At 41.6% G+C, this 19,232-nt stretch overlaps 1 protein-coding gene across 1 annotated transcript; it reads left to right on the top strand.

Annotated features, from left to right (window-relative positions):
* Window positions 1-6,631: 6,631 nt before the first annotated feature.
* LOC126408091 (myosin heavy chain, fast skeletal muscle-like) lies at window positions 6,632-18,072 on the top strand. Its single transcript, XM_050073461.1, has 39 exons — window positions 6,632-6,820; window positions 6,898-7,038; window positions 7,365-7,521; window positions 7,645-7,672; window positions 7,761-7,863; window positions 7,973-8,065; window positions 8,154-8,217; window positions 8,292-8,390; window positions 8,484-8,587; window positions 8,713-8,851; window positions 8,954-9,072; window positions 9,404-9,553; window positions 9,653-9,823; window positions 10,903-11,136; window positions 11,175-11,259; window positions 11,399-11,469; window positions 11,554-11,641; window positions 11,779-11,896; window positions 11,980-12,103; window positions 12,439-12,575; window positions 12,659-12,914; window positions 13,000-13,242; window positions 13,327-13,503; window positions 13,584-13,729; window positions 13,825-13,915; window positions 14,020-14,409; window positions 14,526-14,652; window positions 14,741-14,859; window positions 14,945-15,141; window positions 15,531-15,714; window positions 15,826-15,991; window positions 16,101-16,225; window positions 16,330-16,638; window positions 16,725-16,928; window positions 17,033-17,158; window positions 17,242-17,412; window positions 17,494-17,598; window positions 17,703-17,798; window positions 17,920-18,072. Exons 1-39 carry the CDS (start codon window positions 6,632-6,634, stop codon window positions 18,070-18,072), a joined length of 5,799 nt encoding a protein of 1,932 aa, XP_049929418.1.
* Window positions 18,073-19,232: the final 1,160 nt, after the last annotated feature.

Raw genomic sequence — 19,232 nt, forward strand, 5'->3', positions numbered from 1 at the left:
ATGAACTGTGTGTATTAATTTTCTTCTTCTTCTTCTTCTTTTTCTTCTTCTTCTCCTTCTTCCTCTAATTTACAGGGAAAAGAGGCAGCTGAGTAAAGCATTTCAGCTGATGGGCTGTTTCTAATCATATAATATGATGTGAAATATTCCATAATAAAATAATTTTTGATCTTAAACTGCATTTTCTGTTTTTGTATTTTTTGTTTTTCCAAATGTGTCCTCTGAGAGGGAGCAGATGTAAGCAGATGCTGGCCACAAAAAAAAAAAAACATATGTATTTACAATTATCGCAGCAAACAGTTTTCTGTTGAGAAGACATTTAAGATTCAAAATTCAAGAGGCTTTACTGTCAATTCTACAGTTATGTACAGGCATATAGAGAATCAAAACAGCGTTTCACTCTGTACTGACCCACGATGCAGACAGTGCAAACAGATAAGTATAAATTAGAAGCGGTAATACAAAATAGAAATAAATAAGAGCAATACAAGTGATGCAAAGATGTAACTGCAATTAATTCAAATGTGCAAATATTCAACAATTTGAATAGCAGCTTGCATACCGGACAAGAACAGTAAATGGTGAATGAATATATGAGTTAGTTCTGGTAGTCTGTTTTCAGTGGCTGGTGCTTTTTGGGTAATATGGTTAGTACAGATAACCAGAGTCTATGGGGGTGAGTGGGGAGGGGGGGTCAGGGCTGTGAGTTCAGTTTCCTGACAGCTTGGTGGATAAAGCTGTTCATGAGTCTGGTGTAGCAGGCACGAATGATCTGGAACCTTCTCCCTGATGGCAAGAGGCAGAAGAGGTTGTGTGAGGGATGGCTGGGGTCACATACAATGCTAAGAGCTTTGTGTGTGAGGCAGGCATTGTAAATGTCCAGGAGGGAGGGGAGTGAGACACCAATGATCTTTCCAGCTGTGTTCACAATGCGCTGCAGGGTCCTGGGGTTGTAGTCAGTGTAGCTCCCGCACCACATGGTGATGCAGCTACTCAGGATGCTCTCAATGGTGCCACGGTAGAAGAAGCACATGATGGGTGGGGGGAGCTCTTGCCTTCTTCAGTTTGCAGAGAAAGAATAGGTACTGCTGAGCCTTCTTCACCGGGGCTGTGGTGTTGGTCGTCCAGGAGAGGTCCTCACAGATGTGCACCCCCAGGAATTTAGTGCTGCTCACCCTCTCTACAGCAGCACCATTGATGGTCAGTGAGGGTAGTTCAGTGTGTCCTCTTCTGAAGTCAATAACAATCCCCTTGATCTTATTTAAATTCAGGAGGAGATTGTTGTCCCTACACCACGTGGCGAGTGGTCTGATCTCACACCTGTAGTTAGTCTTGTCGTTGTTGGAGTCGAGACCCACCACAGTTGTATCATCCGCCAACTTCACGATGTGATTGGTGCTAAATGTCAGTAACAGTCATGGGTCAGCAAGGTGAAGAGGAGGGGGCTGAGCACACATCCTTGGGGGGTCCCCGTGCTGAGGATTATGGTGTTAGATGTGGTGTTGCCAACCCATACTGCCTGTGGCCTCTCGCTGAGAAAGTCCAGCAGCCAATCACAGGGAGGTGTTGAGTCCCAGCTGGTCCAGCTTGTTAATAAGCTCAAGTGGAATGATGGTGTTGAATGCTGAACTGAAGTCAAAGAACAGCATTCTAACATATAGGTAGAGTCCTTCTTCTCCAGGTGTGTGAGGACAGGATGAAGAGCAGAGCAGATTGCATCCTCTGTGTATTGGTTGACCCAATATGTGAGCTGGAAGGGGTCCAGGGTAGGGGGAAGGATGGATTTTATATGGGTCATGACAAGTCTCTCGAAGCACTTTACGATGCGGGTCAGTGCGATGGGGCAAAAGTCATTAAAGCAGGATGGAGAAGGTACGGGGATGATGGTAGTGGATTTGAAGCAGGAGGGAACAACAGCCTGACTTAGGGATGTATTGAAGATGTCAGTGAAGACATCTTTGAGCTCCTCTGTGCATTCCCTCAGCACACGACCAGGAATGTTGTCTGGCCGGGCAGTCTTGCGGATGTTGATTGAAGAGTGTTCATTTCACACTGGCTGTAGAAAAGCACAAGATCTGGTCATGGGCTTGGGAGGTGGTCCTCTGCCGAGGTGGGTTGTTGGCTGCTTCCAATCGTCCAAAGAAGCTGCTGAGATTGTCCAGCAGAGAGATGTCGCTGGCACAGGTCTGTGGCAGAGATTTATAATCCGTCATGGCCTGGATACCCTGCCATAGGCACCATGCGTCTGTGCTATCTGTGAAGTGCTGGGTGGCTTTTTCCATGTAGTCATGTTTGGCTACCCTGATTCCACGGGATAGGTTGGCTAAAAAAAACTTAAACTAAAACTTAAGGTTAAAAAAACGTCAATGGTAACCTGTAAAAAAGACACTTGAAAAAGGTCAAAAGTGAAAGGTTTTTCGCCGACTATTTGATGACGTTGATTGAACGTTCACGTTTAGAACTTATTTCACCCGGATTCACAATGTTGAGATTTGTATTTATTGAGCAACAATTTAAATATAACATAAAAAAATTTCTCTAAAAACTATTACTATTAAATACATATGATTACATAATACTACTACATACAATACATAACTGATGCAGGGTCCCTCTGGTTTGCCCCTCTGGTTGTAGGAAAAAAGTTTGATATTGTGTAAATCTGTAAATAAAATAAGTATTAAAAAGAAATAAATTTTCACTGAGGGGAGGGTGAATGTCCGTCAAGGGTTTGATATACATCCTTGAACATAACTGTAATCTCTGTAATTGCAGTATGAAATGCATGACTAATGATAGAACATATTGTGTTACACAGGACCATTCTCTATCTTGTTTATATGTTGCAGTTTATGCCACAGCCCATGAAGCCAATCACATGAGCAAGCCAACATTACATACACACATGCAGTGAAAAGAGTCTGGTAGCATGTTTATGTTTATTGTTGGTCCACACTGCAGAACGCTACAAGCTAGTGTGGCGAGACGGAGAGGGAATCTACGGTGTTGTGACAACGCCAACTAGGGGAATTTCACCCCCAGGAAATTCTAAGCTAAGTTTTTACGGAGTAAAGTCACACAGGTTGAAAAATACCACTGGGCAAGATACTGTTGTCAATTTAAAAAGGAGGCAAACTTGATTGAACAAAACTGAATGAATTATTGAAAAGAAGAAAATCAACTGTCACACACCATTACCACAAGATAAAATTAGCACCGGGCAGGGAAAGGGTATGAGGAAAGGGCTGGGGCTTACTAGGTGGCAGGGACAAACCAAGGGCGGTTCTTAAATTAAACACCCCTGACACTGCACTCACACACACAGCCAAAGAAAATCATGAAGAAAACCACCACCGGGAACTGAACTGCCACCGCAGTCCCACAGCACCTGACCTCAGCTATACGCACTGGTGTGAACAAACACAAGTAATCAAGTGAAACAAACAAAAGAAACAAAACACAAAGAACTATAAATAACCACTAAATTATAACAAACAAAATACACATTAACCAAATGTTACATTTAACACAAATGAAATGTTTTAAAACAGCGGACGTCCTTTAAGTGCGGGCCCAGACAGCTATGAGCTGTTTTGTATAAGGACATTCCTGGAGAGACACATCAGCGAGCCAAACCAGCAAATTCTGGGAGAATACGAATCAAAACCCAAAAAGCTGGAAGTCAAACAAAAGGAGCCAAAACAGCAGCATGTATTCCGGGAGAGGTGGCTGAATACTGGCCAAACCATTCACCCGGTTCTCTACAAGGGAATGCACACACTGCAATTTCGTAGATTAATTATTATAATTCAAACTAACATTTTAGGAAAAATAAACTTATACCACTCTGCAGAGCCACAGTGACGCCCAAGAAAGCCGGAGGATAAAAGGCTCAGCACTGCGGGTCAATCAATCAGCTGCACCAAAAACGCACAGAGAAATAATCAGCTGGGAACAGAGTGACAGAGCCACTGGATGGCAGACAATTGTGGGCTCACCGAAAGGGACAGGCAAGCGCACCCAAGGAAGGCTTTTGTTCGAGCGATGCGTCCCCAGACGACCCCAGCAGTCGACCACGCTACAAAGAGCGGAGATCGCATCACCAAATTGCGGTTTTACACACACATGAACAAAGGAAGACTGGCAGAGCGCATTACCTGGAGGAGAGGATTGTGTGCCGCGATGGCCATGCCAGACAGGCCACATCCACCGGGAAGAAAGCGGAGGAAAAGAGAGTGGTGCAGCCACACCTCTTTATATTAGGGTGCACATTGCCACCCCACAATCTGAATGCGCAGCAAGTTGGCACGGCGCCATATGGTGGCAGGGAGTGAGACAACCCGTCACACTAGCATGCTAAAACCAAGCTAGCTTGCCACAGCAGCAGCCTAAGCAGCAACATGAGCAGCATAAAATAAAACTAACTGCTAATTTCTGGTTTGCTTTATTGAAATACAGTGGTACAGGTTCTTACAAAGTATGTAGCATGAAGACTCATGTTTATTTCATGAGCTTCTGCATCTCGCTCCGCAACTCCTCACGGGCCGCAAGATATCCACATATTTGAACTAGTTGAAGCTTTGACAGCCAAGTACTTGCCCATGCGCATTACAGCAGTAAGCAGTAGTTGTTATTTTACATGAATGATGTAGAATGCACAGATCTGAAACTGAACATACCCTGAAAGCTTCTTGTTGGCTGCACACAGACGACAAGTATATAGTGCCATTTGACATTCTAAATTAAACATTAAATGCGTTGAAAAAATGTCTTTGTGTAGACCACATTTCACCCACCAGTGCAATATGACTTTGGAGAAATACCTTCACACACAAATCATTATCGTCTCTTTTCACCTACAATTGAACAAATGATCAAAATAATCAAATATGTAATTTTGACACTTTGATGCTGTAACCGCATTTTGACTGGTTAAAAAGAGGGTGAAAATAAGTCTTAGACGTTCAGACCAAATGTCAATCTGTTTTGAACTAGAATTCATCATTGAAATCCTGGTTGGTGCTCACCAGGATGGGTTATTTACAAGTCATCCAAAAATATACTATACTACATTAATAACTGCTGTAACGATCTATGGTATGAAAAAACTAGTAAATGTGCCCCCACTGTGCATTAATAGGTCCCAAGCACAGGCATTTGAGAGGAGAGCCAAGACATTCCAGAGGTACTTTTTATGAAAAATGTCTCACAGCACTTTTGGATCCCTCTGGAGAAGTTGGAGAAACCATTTGAGGGAAAGGGAAAAGAGGTTTCAGTATTGTCACTGTAATCCCAACATGAAACATTTCCAGAAGCATGAATGAACAGGTGGCTGAATTCAAGATAAATTCTTGTACAGAGCTTTCTCTTGAGGCCAGCACTTTTGAATAAGGGAGTTCAATGAACTCTGGCATCCTAGAAGTACACCCTCAGTGCTCACTCTTAACCCTGATCAAAATGCATTTAGCGTGAAAAAATGTTTCAAAAAGCTTTCAGAGAATAATCAACCTTCACGCTCTGAGATCAGTGTTCTTCTAAGAGGCCTGATACTGTTTAAAATATGGGTTGTTTTTACTTTACTGATTCTTATTGTGCTTGTTTTGTGTTAGGCCTATAGCCTCATGCTGAAACAAAACTGAGAAACTCAATCATCCTGAATGATAAAGTTAAAAAATATATATATTACTCCACTCATCAATGACATGCTAATATCATTTTGTTTAAACTGTATGATCGGGAAAAGATTCTGTAAATTATTATTATATAACTGATACTATAAAAAAATCTTTTTTTAAAAGAAGTAAATTAGAGAACATTTTAAAGGAAAATAGATCACTGATGGTTTTTAAATAAGTATACCTTCTGTAAAATGAAGAGGGAGCTCAACAGCCTAAAATAAAATAAAAAATTGAATGATAAAGCAAAAATCAAGACTTGGTCATAACTGAAACCTGAAACATCAGATGATCTATGATTACAACATGTCTTTATGACTGTCTATCTGCCTTACCACATTTGGTGTGTAAACCATATTTAACTTCTGCAGTGTCATTAAAACCTGATTCAATATAAAGGCTGGTTGTGGACACAGTGAGTGACACTGAAGACCTGTGAGTTCCTGCTTGTGGTAAAATGATGTTCTCTTAAGCTTTAAGCCATATTAATGTGTTCTTTATTTAAGATGTAAGTTATATTAACATTTGTTATCTTGATTTTACATCTGCTCTAACTAGATTTTTTTAACAGGATTGGTGAATAGTGTTGAGAGAGAGAGGGTCAGGTAAGGACAGCTTTTAAGTGTTTGAGTTTTCATTATAAGCATTTGATAAATATGCAAAATATTGTTCTTTCAATCAATGTCCACAGTTCTTCATGCAGCCTTTTTAACAAAACAATTTTAGTATTAGTTAGTTTATTCTCACTAACTGAGTCTGAAAAGGACTTTGAATTTAGTAGAAGTTCATCTGTAAGAAAATACAAACATGTTTCAGTTTGGATATATTACTTATTCAGCAGAAGTTTAAATTCATGTGCTGTTAAATCACATGGACTTAAAGCATAAGATTATGATGGCAGTTCCTTTGTAATTATCAACCAGACATCAGCCGCTACCATGAGTACGGACGCAGAGATGGCCATATATGGCAAGGCTGCCGTTTACCTCCGGAAGCCAGAAAGGGAGAGAATTGAGGCTCAAAGCAAACCTTTTGATGCCAAGAGTGCCTGCTACGTGTCCGATACCAAGGAGCTGTACCTGAAGGGAACAATCATCAAGAAAGATGGTGGCAAAGTCACTGTCAAAGTCCTGGACACTCAGGAGGTTGGTATCATCAGTCTGAGTAATCTGGAAATTCAATATGACCAGTTCTGATAATCATAAATGTTCCATTCCAGGAGAGGACAGTCAAAGAAGATGAAGTCTTTCCAATGAACCCTCCAAAGTATGACAAGATTGAGGACATGGCCATGATGACCCATCTCAATGAAGCCTCTGTGCTGTATAATCTCAAAGAGCGTTATGCAGCATGGATGATCTACGTAAGACAATGTGCCTAATGAATCAGAATCAGAATCAGAATCAGCTTTATTTATCAAGTACATGTGTACATACAAGGAATTTGATTCCGGTAGACTTGCTCTCATTGTAACAGAATTGACATAAGTACTCAAATTTGATGATAAGAGAATGGTTGAGATACTTAACAGAAACATAGTGCAGAAACAACTGTGCTGTATAACCTCAAAGAGCGTTATGCAGCATGGATGATCTACGTAAGACAATCTGCCTAATGACATAAGACAATGGTTGAAAATACTTGACAGAAACATAGAGTTAACTGTTGAATCTCTGTGATCACTTTCAGACCTACTCTGGGTTGTTCTGTGCCACTGTGAACCCCTACAAGTGGCTCCCAGTGTACGATGCTGAATGTGTGGCTGCCTACAGAGGCAAGAAGCGTATGGAGGCTCCACCCCACATCTTCTCTGTCTCTGACAACGCTTATCAGTTCATGCTTACTGGTAAGTCATTACCATAACAATTTAGAAGAATTTATCAGTAAATGAGGTTTCTATTGCAGTAAACAAAATTAATTATTTTGCTTTTCATTTATTTTTTTCTTCTCTTTTTTTTCTATTTAACAGATAGGGAGAACCAGTCTGTCTTGATCACGTAAGTTTGTCACATTTACATTTGTTGACTCTGTTTAACACAGTCAGATATCTTGATCAGCTTCTTATAAATCTGTGTCTATACCTAGTGGAGAATCTGGTGCTGGAAAGACTGTGAACACCAAGCGTGTCATCCAGTACTTTGCAACAATCTCAGTTGGAGGTGGAGACAAAAAGAGGGACATGTCAAAGGTGTGTAACTGTGTAATGATCAAAATTCAGTTATCTTTCAATAGGACATATATTTCCAGGGGAAAAAATAAAGTCATTTTCTGATAGCAAGTTTAAACCTGGATTATAGGGGTCACTGGAGGATCAGATTATTGCAGCCAATCCCCTGCTGGAGGCCTACGGTAACGCCAAAACTGTGAGGAATGACAACTCCTCTCGTTTTGTAAGTATGGAGCGATTTCTACACGAGACAGGTCTTGTTACAGATTGTCAGTGTCGTGGGACATTAAAAATTCCTTTCTTCCAAACAGGGTAAATTCATCAGAATCCATTTTGGCACAACTGGCAAACTGGCTAGTGCTGATATTGAGACATGTAAGTAATAACACTCATATCAACGACTGGAATTCAGAATTGGCCAGGCTGTGACTTACGAACAATATTTGTAGATCTGCTGGAGAAGTCTAGAGTGACATTCCAGCTTCCTGATGAAAGAGGCTACCACATCTTCTACCAGATGATGACCAACCACAAGCCTGAGCTGATTGGTAAGCAAACTGAGATTCTGCACAACGTGTAACCATATTACAACTTTCATATAAAATAAATCTATTTACCTTTCACCCTTTTTTGATCTCCAGAGCTGTCACTCATCACAACCAACCCCTATGACTTCCCCATGTGCAGCATGGGTCAGATCACTGTGGCCAGCATTGATGACAAAGTTGAGCTGGAAGCCACTGATGTGAGTGATCCCCACTTCAAAATGTTTAAATATATTTTGTGCATTAAATGCATCATCAAAAGTGCTTCTTCAGATGCATTTACTTAAGTGATTATATTTTGTGTGGACACCTCTTTCGAATTTAGAATGCTATCGATATCCTGGGCTTCACCGGTGAAGAGAAGGCAAGTATCTACAAGATGACTGGTGCTGTGCTCCACCACGGTAACATGAAGTTCAAGCAGAAGCAGCGTGAGGAGCAGGCTGAGCCTGATGGCACAGAGGGTGAGTATTCAATGTCAGCTAATAGAAAATACCTTGGAGCACAACAGTAATAAAGTTTTTAATCACACTGGTTTCTGATGGAAATCATTGAACTGTTTTCAGAGGCTGACAAGGTTGCTTACTTACTGGGTCTGAACTCAGCTGACATGCTGAAGGCTCTGTGCTATCCAAGAGTAAAGGTCGGAAATGAATTTGTCACCAAGGGACAGACTGTACCTCAGGTAAACATGAATTATCAACATCCAATATCCTACCATTTAAAACAGATTATTTTTGTTGGTTGTAGTGAAATTATGTAATGTAATGTAAAACTAGTTTATTTGAAAGAAGAAATGCAGTGGAAGAGTTCAATGTATTACTACTCTTGATGTGTTTTATACATTGCATGCTAAATGCATGATGCAAATTAAGTCAAGATCCATCTCAGCTGTATTTCCTATTTTTGATACTTTGTGTCATTTGTCTCATTAGGAGAAGTTTGAATTACCAGTAATCTAGCATTTCACAAAAGGTTGATGGACTTTATAAAATGACATCCTTGTTTTTATTCAGGTGAATAACTCAGTGAGTGCCCTGGCCAAGTCTATCTATGAGAGAATGTTCTTGTGGATGGTCGTCCGTATCAACCAGACACTGGATACCAAACAAGCAAGACAGTACTTCATTGGTGTCCTGGATATTGCTGGCTTTGAAATCTTTGATGTGAGCTTCATTTCCAAAAATTCAGCAGCCAATAATTTTCATGACGGAATCATTCTTATTGCCTGCAAGAGACTATGCTGATTATTTTTCCCCTCACAGTTCAACACCTTGGAGCAGCTGTGCATCAACTTCACCAATGAGAAACTGCAACAGTTTTTCAACCACCACATGTTTGTCCTGGAGCAAGAGGAATACAAGAAGGAGGGTATTATCTGGGAGTTCATTGACTTTGGCATGGATTTGGCTGCCTGCATTGAGCTGATTGAAAAGGTAATTACTTGATTTTGTGATTATATGTAGTTGTTCTCGATTGGACTTAAAGCTATGGTCTACGTTTAGAAAGACGATGAGAAAGATTTGAAAAAAGCATTCTCCCCCACACACACACCTCTCCCTCTGTGCTCCATGATCTCTCCCGTCCGAGCTCGTGTGCCCCTCCCCTTGGAGCCTCTTAACGACACACACTAACGGCAGCTTTCACAGTCATAAGCCAGCATTGGCATACAGTTATCTATGTCACAACATCCACAATAAAAACGAAATATTACCTGTTCAACAAAAACTCCAGATCTTGCCAGAGCTTTCTCCATCGGTCAACGGATGACCCAATGTTTACTCTGCTTTGAGCCCTCAATTTGTCGCATTTCCTCTTCGTTTCTGCCTTTTCAGAGGCACACTTACGCTTCCTTTCGGCCTTTGCCGATAGGGCAAGCAGAGGCCGCTTGCTGCTGTCGCTCTCTTTATTTTCCATATCGAAAATCCTGTAGCTGAATCGCTCAGGGCCTTCTTATTCTCCTTCTTCTTCTTTCGTTTTATGGTAGTTGGCAAACAACGTTTAGGTGCATTACCGCCACCTCTGGACTGGAGTGTGGAACAGAATATACTACGTATTAAATTCTATTTACAAGCCCTGTTGCTTCCAAAAACCTGAAAATCGCTCCAAACACAACATCCCCTCGCTCAGGGCCTTACAAACCGCTCATACTTTCAAATGCAGAGGGGGGTTGGCACGAGGCGGGACGAGGAGCAGAGGAGTGTAAAAATGGAGCGAGGAGATTGGACAGAGGGTAAGAGAGAGAGAGTGCAAATTTGAGCAAGGACCGGAGCGAAATTGACCAATCACAGCCATGCGGACCGGATGGCTGTGATTGGAAAATTTCTTTGCAGGCCTGCAGCCGCCAGAGACAATGGATTTTTTTGGTTCCTTTTGCTCTTCACATTGTGTAGCTAGCACTATTGGGCAATAACCACCATCTAAATGATGTTAATAATAATGATCAATCTTTCTAAAGTAGACCATAGCTTTAATGTGTCACTTAATTACAAACTTTTTCCTATGTTTTTTCAAGCCTATGGGCATCTTCTCCATCCTTGAAGAGGAGTGCATGTTCCCCAAGGCCACAGACACATCCTTCAAGAACAAGCTGTATGACCAGCATCTTGGCAAAAACAAAGCATTTGAAAAGCCAAGGCCCACCAAGGGCAAGGCTGAGGCCCACTTCTCTCTGGTGCACTATGCTGGTACTGTGGACTACAATATCATTGGCTGGCTGGACAAGAACAAGGACCCACTGAATGATTCCGTGACTACAATATCATTGGCTGGCTGGACAAGAACAAGGACCCACTGAATGATTCCGTTGTGCAGCTGTACCAGAAATCTTCAGTGAAACTGCTGCCTGTCCTGTATCCTCCCGTCGTTGAGGGTATGATAGTAACTACAGTAAACTAAAACCCATCTCAAGGTCAAACATACTGTATATTTTTCAATAAAAAGCATGTGTTCATGTTCATTCATTATTATCACAATCTAACAAAATATGTGTACTGTATATTATTCAACAGAGACTGGTGGTGGCAAGAAGGGAGGCAAGAAGAAGGGTGGTTCTATGCAAACTGTGTCTTCACAGTTTAGGGTAAGGTTTAAAATTGCAAATGCATTTCATAGATCTCAGTTTGTATGAAAACTAATGATAAGACTGATCATTTTGGATCTACAGGAGAACTTGGGCAAGCTGATGACTAACTTGAGGAGCACCCATCCTCACTTTGTGCGCTGCCTGATTCCCAATGAGTCAAAGACTCCAGGTACATAGAGAACATAATCTCAATAGAGTCATTGAGAACTGGTTTAGTTTTGTTGGTGTCGTTTATGTAATTTTGTGTTGCCTCAACAAGGACATTATTTCATCAAAAAAGTTCCTCAAGAAATTTCTGTTTTCCAGGCTTGATGGAGAACTTCCTGGTCATCCACCAGCTCAGGTGTAACGGTGTGTTGGAGGGTATCAGAATCTGCAGAAAAGGTTTCCCCAGCAGAATCCTCTATGGTGACTTCAAGCAGAGGTATAAGTGAATATTTCATCATAGTTTTGATGCAGATTATTAAAAGAAAATGCTCACACTGACCATTAACTCTCTCATAAAAGGTACAAAGTGCTGAATGCCAGTGTGATCCCTGAGGGTCAGTTCATTGACAACAAGAAAGCTTCAGAGAAGCTGCTTGGGTCAATTGATGTTAATCACGATGAGTACAAATTCGGACACACTAAGGTAAGCACCTTTCTGTCCTTTTTTTTTATTTTTTATTTTTTTTTACCAAAGAATGATGAAGTTGTTCACTCCAGTGTGTTTTAGTTTTTTCTGTTAATTTTATATTATGTACTAGACATATTTATTAATACTTAAGCATAACATCTGAAAACTACTTACTTGACTTTAATGAATTCAGTTCCAAGTGCTCAGATGTTAGAACAGAGGCAAAGCAGCCAGCATGTCTCCATTCACGAAACCCCTTACGGCTTAAAAGGCCTTGAACCGTGAAGGGTAGGTGAAGTAATAACTATCTGAGTTTATCCTGCATGTATTTTTATTTTTTGTTTCTCCAGGTGTTCTTCAAGGCTGGTCTGCTGGGTGTCCTTGAGGAGATGAGAGATGAAAAACTGGCAACTCTGGTCACCATGACTCAGGCTTTGTGCCGTGGTTACGTCATGAGGAAGGAGTTTGTGAAGATGATGGAGAGGAGGCATGTTGAAAACAGATCATTCTAAATGATGGTATGAAAAATCACAAACAACATTGTCTATAATAGCTACTTCTTATCTTTAGGGAATCCATTTATACCATCCAGTACAATATCCGCTCATTCATGAATGTGAAACACTGGCCATGGATGAAGGTGTACTACAAGGTCAAGCCTCTGCTGAAGAGTGCTGAAACTGAGAAGGAGCTGCAAAATATGAAGGAGAACTATGATAAGATGACAAATGACTTGGCTGCTGCCCTGGCCAAGAAGAAGGAACTGGAGGAGAAGATGGTGTCCCTTCTACAGGAGAAGAATGATCTGCAGCTGCAAGTAGCATCTGTAAGTTCACATCAACAGACAGTTGTGCTATTTCAGGATTTTCACTGTCAATGTGCTAACATGTTTTTTTCATGAAATTAACTAGGAAGCAGAGAATCTGTCAGATGCTGAGGAGAGATGTGAGGGACTTATCAAGAGTAAGATTCAGATGGAGGCCAAACTCAAAGAGACAAATGAGAGACTGGAGGATGAAGAGGAAATCAATGCTGAGCTCACTGCCAAGAAGAGAAAACTGGAGGATGAATGCTCTGAGCTCAAGAAGGATATTGATGACCTGGAGCTTACCTTGGCCAAAGTGGAGAAGGAGAAACACGCCACTGAGAACAAGGTTCCTAAATAATACTCTGTCCAGCAGATCAAGCAAAATTATGATCATTACCATTTACTGACAAAATCTTTCTCGCATACTTAGGTGAAGAACCTGACCGAGGAGATGGCCTCTCAGGATGAGACCATTGCTAAGCTGACCAAGGAAAAGAAAGCCCTGCAGGAGGCTCATCAGCAGACTCTGGATGACCTGCAGGCTGAGGAAGACAAAGTCAACACTCTGACCAAGGCCAAGACCAAGCTTGAGCAGCAAGTGGATGATGTAAGTGTACAAAGTTGCTCAGAGTGGAAAGACAAGATTCTTCTTGAATGTGTTAATTAAAAACTCATTATATTTCTCAGCTTGAGGGTTCTCTGGAGCAAGAGAAGAAGCTGCGTATGGACCTTGAGAGAGCCAAGAGGAAGCTCGAGGGTGATCTGAAATTGGCCCAGGAATCCATCATGGATCTTGAGAATGACAAGCAGCAGACTGATGAGAAGATTAAAAAGTATATGTATTCTTTTACTTAGTCCAACAATGATTCTTGTAAAAAATTATACCCAAATGCATGAACTCTGTCTATTCTATCTACTATTTTCACAGGAAGGACTTTGAAATCAGTCAACTCCTGAGCAAGATTGAAGACGAGCAGTCAATGGGTGCTCAGCTCCAGAAGAAGATTAAGGAGCTTCAGGTGACATATTGTGCTACAAAAAGCATCACTGCATAGTTTACATTTCCCGTGTTGTGTATTCAAAGTGGAAGTTTACTGAAAGACACTACACCTACATTCAACAGGCCCGTATTGAGGAACTGGAGGAGGAGATTGAGGCTGAGCGTGCTGCTCGTGCCAAGGTTGAGAAGCAGAGAGCTGACCTCTCCAGGGAACTTGAGGAGATCAGCGAGAGGCTGGAGGAGGCCGGTGGTGCTACTGCTGCTCAGATTGAGATGAACAAGAAGCGTGAAGCTGAGTTCCAGAAGCTCCGTCGTGACCTTGAGGAGTCCACTCTGCAGCATGAAGCCACTGCTGCTGCTCTTCGCAAGAAGCAGGCTGACAGCGTTGCTGAGCTGGGAGAGCAGATCGACAACCTCCAGCGTGTTAAGCAGAAGCTTGAGAAGGAAAAGAGTGAATACAAGATGGAGATTGACGACCTCTCCAGCAACATGGAGAATGTTGCAAAAGCAAAGGTGCACAATGCATTGCATGCTATTTTAAAACCCAAATTAGTACAGTAAATAAGGTAATCAATATTATAGCCAAAGTAAAATCTCATCACTGATCTCATCTCTCTTTTCCTCATCAGGGAAATCTTGAAAAAATGTGCCGCACTCTTGAGGACCAACTTAGCGAACTGAAGACCAAGAATGATGAAAACGTCCGTCAAATCAATGACACAAGTGCACAGAAAGCACGTCTCCTGACAGAAAATGGTATCTACAAGTTATCAGTGAATGATCTGTTGTGTGTCATTGAGAAACATAACACAAACTAATGGTATCATGGCATCTCTTACACAAGGTGAGTTCAGCCGTCAAATCGAGGAGAAAGAAGCACTTGTCTCCCAGCTGACCAGAGGCAAACAGGCCTTCACACAGCAGATTGAGGAGCTGAAGAGACAGATTGAGGAGGAGGTTAAGGTAGGAAACTGTTCAGTCAGTGTGTATTGGTATATATGTTTGAGATTAAGGAATTTTGTATATTCAATAATATTTTTTACACCAGGCCAAGAATGCTCTTGCCCATGGCCTGCAATCAGCCCGTCATGACTGTGATCTGCTGAGGGAGCAGTTTGAGGAGGAGCAGGAGGCCAAGGCTGAGCTGCAGCGTGGAATGTCCAAGGCCAACAGTGAGGTGGCACAGTGGAGATCTAAGTATGAAACTGATGCTATCCAGCGCACTGAGGAGCTTGAGGAATCCAAGTGAGTAACATTCATACAATTGAATGGCCAGTTCAGAAGTGTTTCATTTTGGCATAAGTCAGCTGACAACTGCACTGCTAACATTAAAACTTGCATTTAAATAAATGTTTCCAAAATATTTTTATTTGCTAATCCAACACCTGTTTAAGAACAAGATGAAAAATAATCCCTACCCTCAGAACATTAAGCCTGGGCAGAACACCAGTGTTACATCTGTAACACCAGTAGCTCCATTCAAATAGAGTATTCCCTCTTCCCACTGGGGCCAAATGGATTCAGCTACCTGTTGCATAATGTGTTCAGAGCTCATATTGCAAATTCTTGTTACTGAGGCCTCAGGTAATTTCCCACCGTTCACTGGGAGAAAAAAAATTGCCTTTTCCAAACAGGAAGAAGCTGGCCCAGCGCCTTCAGGAGGCTGAGGAGCAGATTGAGGCAGTGAACTCAAAGTGTGCCTCTCTTGAGAAGACCAAACAGAGGCTCCAGAGTGAGGTGGAGGACCTCATGATTGATGTGGAGAGGGCCAATGGGCTGGCTGCCAACCTGGACAAGAAGCAGAGGAACTTTGACAAGGTAGCATTGTTTACTTTATGTGGCTGAGCCATACAAACAATGAAAAAGATATTTTCATTTGTCTTTATACTGCTGTGTAACAATCTGAACTGCATTAATTGTGTTATTCAGGTGTTGGCTGAGTGGAAACAGAAGTACGAGGAGGGTCAGGCAGAGCTTGAGGGAGCACAGAAGGAGGCTCGTTCTCTCAGCACTGAGCTGTTCAAGATGAAGAACTCTTATGAGGAAGCTCTGGATCAGCTGGAGACCATGAAGCGTGAAAACAAGAACCTGCAGCGTGAGTTCTACATTATCTAACAGTTACACTGTATTCAACATGTTTTAGAATAAATTCTTTATATTCTACATTTTAAGGCTTAACGATTTACACTTGTATCTATCTGCAGAGGAGATCTCAGATCTGACTGAACAGATTGGTGAGACTGGCAAGAGCATCCATGAGCTGGAGAAGTCCAAGAAGCAGGTGGAGACAGAGAAGTCTGAAATCCAGACAGCTCTTGAAGAGGCTGAGGTACTTTTTTTTTAAAAGATCTGAAAAACATTCTAAATCAGAGACAAATATATTATTAAAGGTTTGAAGGCAGAGATGGACGTTTCGTTCTTTGATATCATCAGGGAACTCTGGAACACGAGGAGTCTAAGATCCTGCGTGTCCAGCTGGAGCTCAACCAGATTAAGGGTGAGGTGGACAGGAAGCTGGCAGAGAAAGATGAGGAGATGGAGCAGATCAAGAGGAACAGCCAGAGGGTGATTGACTCCATGCAGAGCACTCTGGATTCTGAGGTCAGGAGCAGGAATGATGCCCTGAGAGTCAAGAAGAAGATGGAAGGAGACCTGAATGAGATGGAGATTCAGCTGAGCCACGCCAATCGCCAGGCTGCTGAGTCCCAGAAGCAACTGAGAAATGTTCAGGCACAGCTGAAGGTACTGTAAGACACAGAGTTGTTGCACAGACTGTGGTCAGTGACGGAAACATGTATGTGAATATTTTCCTGATATTTTTCCACTAGGATGCGCAACTGCACCTTGATGATGCTGTCAGAGCCCAGGAGGACTTCAAGGAACAAGCTGCTATGGTGGATCGTAGGAACGGTCTCATGTTGGCTGAAATTGAGGAACTCAGAGCTGCTCTGGAACAGACAGAGAGAAGTCGCAAAGTTGCTGAACAGGAGCTGGTGGACGCCAGTGAGCGTGTTGGACTTCTGCACTCTCAGGTGAACAAACCCAGTCATTTATTCAATGATTTAAAAAGCTAATGAGATTTAAAATAACCTGAAAATCAGGCATATGATGACTCAAGTGCCTAAATCTTTTTTAGAACACAAGCCTTATGAACACCAAGAAGAAGCTTGAGGCTGACCTGATCCAGGTCCAGGGAGAAGTGGATGACACTGTTCAGGAAGCAAGGAATGCAGAGGAGAAGGCCAAGAAGGCCATCACTGATGTAAGTTTAAATTTAATTTGTTCTTACGGCAATGTATTTTTTTCACAACATTTCTAATTAACGTTTTATGCTGTATTCTCTAGGCTGCTATGATGGCTGAGGAGCTGAAGAAGGAGCAGGATACCAGTGCTCACCTGGAGAGGATGAAGAAGAACCTGGAGGTCACTGTTAAGGACCTGCAGCACCGCCTGGATGAGGCTGAGAACCTGGCCATGAAGGGTGGAAAGAAGCAGCTCCAGAAACTTGAGTCAAGGGTAAGAAAATCATGATAAGAATTTTCACAGCTGAAACATGAGTTTTGAAGAGAAGGTGGAAACTCATCTTGTTTTCTTAAGGTGCGTGAGCTGGAGGCAGAGGTGGAGGCTGAGCAGAGACGTGGAGCAGATGCTGTTAAGGGTGTCCGCAAATATGAGAGGAGAGTAAAGGAGCTCACCTATCAGGTACAGTCACTTTGATATTTAACATAGAAATCAACTTAACATAGCCTACTTCAAGTCAACATGTACATTTACTTTCTACTTTACTTTTAAATTAACTTTAACAGACTGAAGAGGACAAGAAAAACATTTCCAGGCTGCAGGATCTGGTTGATAAGTTGCAGCTCAAAGTGAAGGCCTACAAGAGGCAGGCTGAGGAGGCGGTAAGGACAAAATATACATTTTCATCACTAAAAACTTGATACTGTGGCAATATTATTTCACACAAAGTAGACTTTTGGTCTTTGTGGACATTAAAAAATGTCAATCTCTATGGTTTTTCAGGAGGAGCAGGCCAATGTCCATCTGTCCAAGTGCAGGAAGATTCAGCATGAGTTGGAGGAGGCTGAGGAGCGTGCTGACACTGCAGAGTCCCAGGTCAACAAACTGAGAGCAAAGAGCCGTGACTCTGGCAAGGTAAATATAAAATTCTGTTAGATCAAAATCGAATTAAATTTCATTTAAATTTTGTTTAAAAAATGTTCCTGACAGAAAGTTCTTGTCAGTTAAATTTGATTCAAATGAACCTGAACCTTTTTTTTTGTGTGTGTCTAGGGCAAAGAAGCAGCTGAGTAAAGAACACTACCTGATCACTATTTCCAATCATACAATATGATGTGAAATATGCTAGAAAATAAAGGTTTCCTTGTCGCACTTTAATTGTCTTTCTGCTTACCTTGTATTGTTTCTCCCAAGAGATGAGTGTCAGGCTGGGAAATTTGCTATCCAGATATTACATTTGTATAAGTACTATAATATACCACCCAGCTAATCAAGTTTGTCAACAAAAGTTCACAAATTTGAATTAAATGGTTGGCTATGGCATGAGGTATATTGATTTTCATTGTTATTGATGTCTTAACTTTCTGGGACTGACCAGATTTCCTCAACCAGATAACAAATGCTTAAGTCTACCTTCAAGTCGCTTATTTGCCTCTTTACATCATCACTTATCTGTAGAGAAAAACACTGGATGGATGCATGCATAGCTTTATCCGAGTTTTTTCTTCTTTTTTTTCTCTGAATGCCACAGGCATAAATTGAGAGAGATATTTGTATTCCAAGTCTGTATTTCGGGTAAACAATTATGTTTCTGTGGTTTTAGATAGGTAATGTAGGTTGAAGTCTTTATTTGTAGCATACCCACCCAACTGAGATACTTAAAGTCATGAGGAGTACCGACAGGCCAGGATGACTGAGTCGCTTGTCAATGGTATACAAATCAGATGGTGGCACTGACCCTGTAACAGTGTCCAGTCTAACATTACCGTTTTTATTTGCTATAATGTGATTGTGACATCAGCCCCAAATTAGTTTTTTAGGCCTGGGACAAGGCAAAGCCTACTCATCATGTGTGTCCACATTCATTTAGATTTCAACTTCTATTGCCAGGAATACTTAAGTGGTGAACATCTTGCGATGGGATCACACCAAGCCTGACAGCAATTCGCAACTTATCCTACTAGGGATCAGTACGAAACCTGGTATTAAATGGGCCCAGGGCTAAATTATCAAAGATTGTAGTATTGCTAAGCTCCAACATTATTGGTTCTTCTTTATGTAGTTTTAATGATTTGGTGTAATTTCTTATCATGTTC

This window comes from Epinephelus moara, chromosome 20 (assembly GCF_006386435.1).
Source record: "Epinephelus moara isolate mb chromosome 20, YSFRI_EMoa_1.0, whole genome shotgun sequence".
NCBI lineage: Eukaryota > Metazoa > Chordata > Actinopteri > Perciformes > Serranidae > Epinephelus > Epinephelus moara.

Excerpts from the sequence above, each read along its gene's own strand:
- LOC126408091 (XM_050073461.1), top strand. The coding sequence starts at position 6,632 with ATGGCCATATATGGCAAGGCTGCCGTTTACCTCCGGAAGCCAGAAAGG. Across the intron at positions 13,730-13,824 it reads ACTGATGAGAAGATTAAAAA|GAAGGACTTTGAAATCAGTC; the intron begins GTATATGTATTC and ends CTATTTTCACAG. Across the intron at positions 17,799-17,919 it reads AGAGGCAGGCTGAGGAGGCG|GAGGAGCAGGCCAATGTCCA; the intron begins GTAAGGACAAAA and ends ATGGTTTTTCAG.